This window comes from Apis dorsata, unplaced genomic scaffold (genome assembly GCF_000469605.1).
Source record: "Apis dorsata unplaced genomic scaffold, Apis dorsata 1.3 scaffold_1040, whole genome shotgun sequence".
In the NCBI taxonomy this organism is placed as follows: domain Eukaryota; kingdom Metazoa; phylum Arthropoda; class Insecta; order Hymenoptera; family Apidae; genus Apis; species Apis dorsata.
In genome coordinates, this window is record NW_006264138.1 from 113,137 (window position 1) to 121,315 (window position 8,179).

Below are 8,179 nucleotides of genomic sequence, written 5' to 3' on the forward strand. Positions count from 1 at the left end.
ATCTTATTTTTCGAAATTAAAATATATCTTATTCTTATTAGATGCAAATATTATTAAATAAAAAAATGTTAATTTTATGAAATAATATATACCTAATATATTATTATATCATAATATTATTAAAATATATAAATTTAAGAAATAATAGAATATATCTTACCATATTTAATTTTATTTTTTTTATTCATTATCCTTATTAGTTTTTTTAATTAATTTTTTTAAATATTGAATAAGTATCTATCTATACATTCAATCATTTCAGAAATATCACATGATTTATGTAAATGCTTCTTTCTGAAGATTACTATAGTTATTTTATATCATATTTGATGTTAAAAACATAGATTCCGAAGATTTTGTAAATAAAATCAACTTAATTAAAATTTTATATAAAAATTTAATATAAAAATTTTGATGAAATTTTATTTAAAAAATGTGTTTTAAGCTGATCACATTAATCTTTGAAATTGTTATTTAAAAACATTATTTTAAGCAACTTTTTTCTATAGTTTTTTCTTACATATATTTGAAGTTTTCGAATTATACACCAAAATATTTTCAAACTATACGTGTATATTTTAGTTTAGATTTATATAGATTTATCAATTTAGATTTATATTTGATTTTAGTTTGATCTGTTATATTTACTTTTTTTATTTCATTAATTCATATTGCAACAATAAATATATATTATATATAATATATATTATATTATATTATATTTACACATTAGCAATAATATATATTTATAAAATATCAAATTGATATTCAATTATCTATGAATATTTATTATTATTCAGACATGTTTTTCATGAATTGGATACATATGTGAAAAAAATTCAGAAGTAAAATATTTTTTTTTAAGATTTTTTTTAAGAAAAAGAACATATTTAAATGCATTTTATTTTTTTTAAGATTATTAAAATTCTTTAATATTTTAAAAAAGACTTGTCACATTTTTATCTACTCCAGCTAACAAATAATAATATATAGAATAATAATAATAGAAGAAATAAGAATAAGTACATAAAATGTTATATTTTAATTAATTGGTACTGATTGATAAATAAAAATGTGATTATCATAAGATAGTCATAAGATATTATTTATGTCAGAATATATAATAATACGTAATATAATAAATAATTTGAAAATTAAAACTGATTATCAGATATATGTTTGAAAAAAATTTGTTTAAAATGAAATTCTTAATAATATATTTTAAGATCAGTGAGAATATCTTTTCAACAAATTGATTTGATTTTCCAAATAAAATTACAAACTATATTTTTTTTTTTTGATAACTATATCATATTAGATACTTATATTTTAAAATATTTATGATAATAAAAATAACAAATATATAAGTAATAATTATTTGTATTTTTTAAAGCATATAAATAAGAAATGAATACTAACTTATAATTTATTATATATTTCAGGTACTGAATTTCATATTTTCATTCAATTTGAAAGTATTTCAAAAATCATTTCAATCTCTATCACAGCAATAGAATTATTTATTAATTCTACAACAAATACAATCTTTTATGAGACATAAAAATAAAATTAAATAGAAATTTAATAGATTATCTTGTTGAATTATTTCTTGTAAATAAATATATATAAATAAACATATATATAAATAAATTAAATATAACTAAAAATAACTATGATTATAACTGTTATATAATTAAAAAAATATTTTTAAAACTAATAAATTAAAAACAGAATATGTAATTAGTTTATTTGTGTGCATTAGTATTTTAATCAAATGAAAAATAAATATGTAGTTTCAAAAACATTGCTAATAAGGTAAATAACATTAATTTTTATTAACTATTTAACGCATTCATTATATAAAATGAATTCAATTTTTCTCAGCGACATTCTAGAAAATAACTGATCGATTATTCTCTGATATAATTCTCATAATTTTTCAATGACAGTAACAGTACAAAATCTACCTATACTTAAAGAAATTTTGAAAAATTATTTGATAATGATCTGAATATTAAATATTTGTAACTTAAAAAGATTTATTTAAAATATTTTTAATGACAGTTTCTAAATCAGCAGTTTTAAAAAGATTAACCAATTGATCAGCAATTTGATAATTGCAAGCTGCTATAACTCTTGGTGTTATTAAATCTAATTCTCCACCTATAATTATATTGTTATTAAAATTTCTTAAAAAATAATTATTTTCTTAAATTTAATAATAAATATAATTTTTGAAAAATATATATACCTGCAGTATCTATTACCGTGCCTCCTGCTTCTTCTATTATTAATTTTCCTGCAGCAACATCCCAAGCATCTATACTTTCAACATGATATGCTTCAATTGCACCCATCGCAACATAACACAATGTAAGTGCAGCCGTGCCCAATGATCTTATACTAAATAATTATTAAATATAAAATAAAAGATTATACAAATTTTTGTTAAAATTTTTATTTTTAAAAATAAATAATTACCCATGAGTTCTTTGAATTAAAGCATGCATTCTAGTGTATATATTAACTAAATAATTTGGATTTTTGGCAATCCATGGTTCCATTGCTATCAATGATTCAGATAAATCTAGAATAATAATAAAAATATTAAATTTTAAAATATTTATGTGTCAGAAAAATAAAAGACTAATGAAATAATATATTTTTATTAAAATTATTTGTTTTGTAAAAATTTAAGAATAAATTTAAGAATAAGAAATAATTTTCCATCAAAATTTCATTTATAGAATACAATAGAATATGTTCAGAAATAATTTAAACATCTTTATTATTTTTATATTTATGAATTTATGAATGTTGAAATTTATTTATTTATAATATAATGCCTATTTAAATAAACTGTTAATACCTGTTATTTTTGATGTTTTTATACGATGACCATTTAAAAAAGCTCCTTTCTGTCTTTTTGCAGAAAAAAATTGCATCATTAAAGGATTATAGACTATTCCAATTTCTATTGATTTATTTATTATTAATGCTAAAGAAATGCACGTGTGTGGAAACTGATGAACAAAATTTGTTGTACCATCTATGGGATCTATAATCCATGTTGGTTCATCAGTTAATTTTGGTAAACAATTTTTTTCTGCAGTCGTTTCTTCACCAATAAATCTGAAAATGAATTTTTTTATCGACCACTATATTATATTTTTTAATGATTTTTTTAATATTATATCATATTTATATGATATTTATACATACCTATGATTCGGATATTTGTTTAATAATTCTTTCTGTAAATCATTTTCTATCTTTCGATCATATTCTGTAACAAGATCCCAATCAATTCCTTTACTTTTTACATTTTTATTTAAATTAATGGCACTTTTTATTATCTAGAAGTAAATATATAATTTTTTTCGAATAATATATAATACTTTATTACATATAAAAAAACTCGCGGAACAATTACAAAGATATTTTTTCTGAAAAATTTTGATATATTACACATTACTTGAAATTCAAGCAGATTTTTATTTTATATTTATTAAAAATCAATCAGTATAAAAATATATTTATGCTTTCGAAGAAATTTATAATTCTTTGTTTAAAGAAATAAAAAAATTCTATTTTTTAAATTTAATTATTTATTATACATAATTGTTTAAAATTTAAATTAAATTAAGGTTTAAAAATTTTGCGTAAATATTTAAATAATTTACATTATTTCATATTTCAAATTTTTATAAAATTAATATTAAATTGTATATTAAATAATAAAATTAAAATTGTTTAATATCTTTAATACGTATAAAATTCTATTGGATTTTTTTTAATAATTTAATATTTTCAAAAATTCATATATTATATTGTTAAATTTTTTAATTCTATTTCTTAAAAATCATTATTATTTTTTTCAATAATAATAAAAAAAAATGTGATTTTACAAAATAAGAAAGAAAGAAAGAAAGAGATAATTTTGAAGAAATAAAAAATTTTGCTTATTAAAAATTAAACGATGATTTAATCATCTTTATCATCAAATTTTATCATCAAATTAAAATCAATATTGATTAGTTTGTTAAAAAAGTGTCATGTCTAAAAAATCTTCAGTTTTGAAATATTTCAAAAAAAATAACCATAAAAATTAACTTTTAGATATTACTTGTATCATGATTATAAAATAATTAAATTTTATGTTGAATTAATGAGAATAAATAGAGACACAATAAAAAATAAATTTTAAATTTAATTTTTAAAAAGCAATATATATAAACAATAAGGTTATATATAATCATTGCTATGAAATTGTCAATAATAATCGAGTTATAATAAATTGTTTATTTTTTTCAATTGTTTCCATTATTTAATATATATCTCAACAAAGATGTTGATAAAAAATTTCAAATTCAAAATTCATATTGAGAAAGCAATCTATCTTTTAAAAACTTGACTATTTTTCAAACCAATTTTCTGAAAAATTTCGAAAAAAATTTTTTTTTTATTTTTTTTTTTAATTTTAGTTTTTTTAGCTCTTTAATCTCACTTCTTTAACAAACTGATTATAACACTAATTATAACATATATTCATAAGTACTTTGCCTGCTTTCAAAACTAATTCCTCAGCGACTTTATAATATTCTTCTATGTCATGTGAATTAGTCATACTTAATATTTATACTTTTTTTACTAATAATTGCAAGTACAATGGCCGTTTGAAATTCTTTCTCTATTTTACAGAGATTGATTAATACTGACATCGATGAAACATCGACCGGCCTATATAACTACTAGAATGGAAAAAAGAGAAAAGAGTGGGGCAAAAGAGGAATAGGTGGGAGTAAAAATCTGTAATGTTTAAGTTTAAAGTCTGTTATGCACTGTCGACTAATTACCAATGATTATTTACGTACAAAGTTGATACTAACGAATCGTTGACGATTCGTTAATATTAAAAAGTATGAGTGATATATGGGTAATATATACTTTAGTTGGAACCGAACGAAGTTTAAACAACGAACAATTTTTATGCAGAGCAGAAGTTTTTTGTTCATACACGATAACATATTCTAAGTTCTAACATAAAAATATTTATTTATAAAAGTTGAATCTCGATAGACAATATCTAATAATTACGTCAAGTGCTTTAAAATATTCTTATATGAACGTTTTTCTTTTTACATGATGTTTTTACTATAAAGAAATGTTTCTAATATAATTTTTTTTGTCTTTTTTATAATTATAATAATCTTTTTAATATTCAATCCATTTTGTACGAAAATCTTTGCTAAATATTAATAATTTTTAATCATCATAGAATTTGATCTTCATTAGTTTTTAGTCTCTTGGCTACAAATTTAATCTATGATCTGTGATATTGTTAAAAAATATGTCATTTTTGTAAATCGTTTCTCTTCTTTTGAATTAGTGAGTAATTTTCTATTCTTAATTTAATTATTTGAAAATAACTTTTTAGTAAATAATTTTTAAAAAAAATGGTTGTTTAATATTATATTTTTGAATTTGTTGTAAACATTGGAGTCGTTAAAAATAAAATTTTTTAATATAATATATTATATAATATTATTTAATATAATATATTTTTTAATGTATTTTTTTGAAATATAAAAAAAAAAGAATATACATGATTCAATTTAAAGAAAAATATTTGAATTCCAATTGAATTTTTACTAGAAATTTTTGATGCTTAAAAATGTACGTAAACAGATTGAAAATGCAATACATACATTAACTATATTGTTTGATTATTCATAAAGAACTCACTTTTAATAAAATATTTGAGTTAAATACAATATATGTGAAAATATTTAAACGATTAGTATACTACAGTTTTGTACATAAATATAATTATAATTAATTATATAAATGTAATTATATGTAAATGTAAACAATATATATACATATATTATAAATTGATTTTGACATTAAACCTTAATATCGTTTAATAATCAGAAACAATTATTTATTTTTTATAATTTTTAGCAATTACTAACTTTCTTATAATAATAAGTTATAAAAGTCGTGTATACGAATACGAATCGATTTTTTAATGAAAGATTTAAACTCGTGTATGTAAATATATTATTTATAATATAATAATGTAATAATATATTTCTGAAGAGATTTTGCTGTACTTTGTATAATAGTGTTTTGTAATTATCGATTTTATTATTCCATATGAATAAAATGTTCGTAGTTTTCGTAAGAATTCCATTACGAAATTTTCCTTGGGTTATTTCAATGAATGTTTCGAATTGTTTCCTTTTAAAAGGAAATCTTAGAAATATTGAGACAATCTTTTAAAAATAAAATATATTTATTCAGATTCCATTTTTGTTAATTTTCTATAAAAATATACATTATTCATGCAAATATTTATAGTTTTTTTATTATTCATTTCAATTATAAAATACAAAACATTTTCTCTCTTTTTTAATATCTTTATTCTCTCCAAATTTTATCCTATATTTTTAATATATAGTATATTTTTAGTATATAGTATTCTTACTTCGAATTCTAAATATATAATAGTACTAAAAAATATTATAATAAAAATTAATCATATTATAATTACTACAAAAATTATTTTTTTATTTTACTTTTTGATCAGCTTCACGTATAAGTTTGACCATCTTGTTCGCGATTTCTTCATTACATGCTCCAATTGCACGTGGTTTCATAATATCAATCTTTTCACCTGTAATACATATCATAGTTGGTATAAAATCAGTTGATATATTATACATATATAATGATAACGTCGATTATATATTGGATTATATGTAATTTGTAGTTACATAAATTACAATCGTCAAATTTAAGATATCGCATATGATTAAAGTAACGCACAATTTTATCATATACGCATATAATATATATGAAGATATGAATTCAGAATGCAAAGTCCAGAAAAATTAAATTTAATGAAATTTTCTAAAATTAATTAATATTTTCTATATTTTCGTGAAATATTATTATTTATAAATAATAATTTTTATATTATTTTTATATCATAATTCCAAAATATCAATCGGAATCATTATTCAATGATCTAATTTAAGTAATATTATAATATATTTATGTAATATATATACATAATATATATGCGATTTGAACGAAAAATTTTTTAGTCTTTAGTTAATTCATCAAGTTCAAATGCCGCTCATTAACAAACTTTGAACGTAGTGCGGCGTGGCACAACAAAAGTTTTCGGGCAACTTATAATATACATAATTCTGAACTGCTGAAAAAAAGTCTCGCGAGACTGTACAGAGGGGTCTACAGAGACAAGAGAGGATCTTCGCTACGATTGTCTATTTCTTTTAAATGCTTTGTTGACAATCCTGACATTATATACTACATAGTAATAGAAAAACTATAATTCGAAGCTATAATTCAAAATGGTAAAAATTATTTTCATTTATAAAGTTACGTTAGGATAATTATCCAAGATTGGTAGCTGAAATATTTTCAAAACTATTAATTATATTTCGATGCAATATTAATAAAACTAGTTTATTATTTATTATTATAATATGTCTAGCTTATTTTTATGCGCACAAAATTATTATTTTAAAGATTTAAATACGAAACATTTATACATTTATAAATTAAATTATTGTCACAAATCAATTAATTAGTCTGTATATATATTATGAAAAATAAAAAAATTTTTATATTATATCGATAGTTAGAATATCCTGAATTCTATGTTTACTAATACATCTATATTTAGATACATATCATCGTTTTATTGCCTCTCTTTGTCATAATCGGATTAATATATAAAAATAAAAATGTATGAAAAAATAGATGTTTCCTCTCATATTAACCAATTAGATTTGCATTCTTTCCACGAGATTTCTTTCCAGTAGTACTTACATTATACTTTTTTACATTAACAGAAGATACATATAGCATTACCTGTTACACGATCGACAACGATACCACCCGCTTCTGAAATAATCAATGATGCTGCGGCGATATCCCACGTTGAAATGCCTGGTCCCTCGATATAATAAGCATCGACAATTCCCATTGCAATATAACATAACGATAATGCAGCTACGCCAAGTGTACGAATACTATTGAAAACAAATTTAAAGATATATGAAAATCATACGCATAGATATAAAATAACAATTTTATATTGAATTACGAGCATATTATATATATATATATATATATATATATATAT

General features: G+C 19.5%; 2 protein-coding genes across 3 annotated transcripts in view; both read right to left on the minus strand.

The window, feature by feature from the left end:
* Positions 1 to 2,008: 2,008 nt before the first annotated feature.
* LOC102672732 (inositol monophosphatase 2-like) lies at positions 2,009 to 4,840 on the minus strand. 2 transcript variants are annotated; one of them, XM_031514511.1, is made up of 6 exons: positions 4,641 to 4,840; positions 3,223 to 3,356; positions 2,870 to 3,132; positions 2,482 to 2,587; positions 2,252 to 2,403; positions 2,009 to 2,163 (listed from the first exon to the last, which is right to left on the minus strand). In XM_031514511.1, exons 1-6 carry the CDS (start codon positions 4,719 to 4,721, stop codon positions 2,030 to 2,032), a joined length of 870 nt encoding a protein of 289 aa, XP_031370371.1. In that variant the 5' UTR covers positions 4,722 to 4,840; the 3' UTR covers positions 2,009 to 2,029. The 2 variants fall into 2 exon arrangements, with proteins under 2 accessions (XP_031370371.1, XP_006624397.1); XM_006624334.2 differs by having other exon boundaries at positions 4,559 to 4,755.
* Positions 4,841 to 6,408: 1,568 nt separating this feature from the next.
* Positions 6,409 to 8,179, minus strand: part of LOC102672592 (inositol monophosphatase 2-like) — a 5,508-nt gene continuing 3,737 nt past the window's right edge. Inside the window, exons 5-6 of the mRNA XM_031514510.1 lie at positions 7,906 to 8,066; positions 6,409 to 6,679 (exon numbers count right to left, since the gene is read on the minus strand). Of these exons, the coding sequence (XP_031370370.1) occupies positions 6,573 to 6,679; positions 7,906 to 8,066 (268 nt within the window). The 3' untranslated portion in view covers positions 6,409 to 6,572. The remainder of the gene's footprint in view (positions 6,680 to 7,905; positions 8,067 to 8,179) is intronic.

Excerpts from the sequence above, each read along its gene's own strand:
- LOC102672732 (XM_031514511.1), bottom strand. The coding sequence starts at position 4,721 with ATGTCAGTATTAATCAATCTCTGTAAAATAGAGAAAGAATTTCAAACG. Across the intron at positions 2,404-2,481 it reads TTAATTCAAAGAACTCATGG|TATAAGATCATTGGGCACGG; the intron begins GTAATTATTTAT and ends ATAATTATTTAG. Across the intron at positions 2,164-2,251 it reads CACGGTAATAGATACTGCAG|GTGGAGAATTAGATTTAATA; the intron begins GTATATATATTT and ends ATATAATTATAG.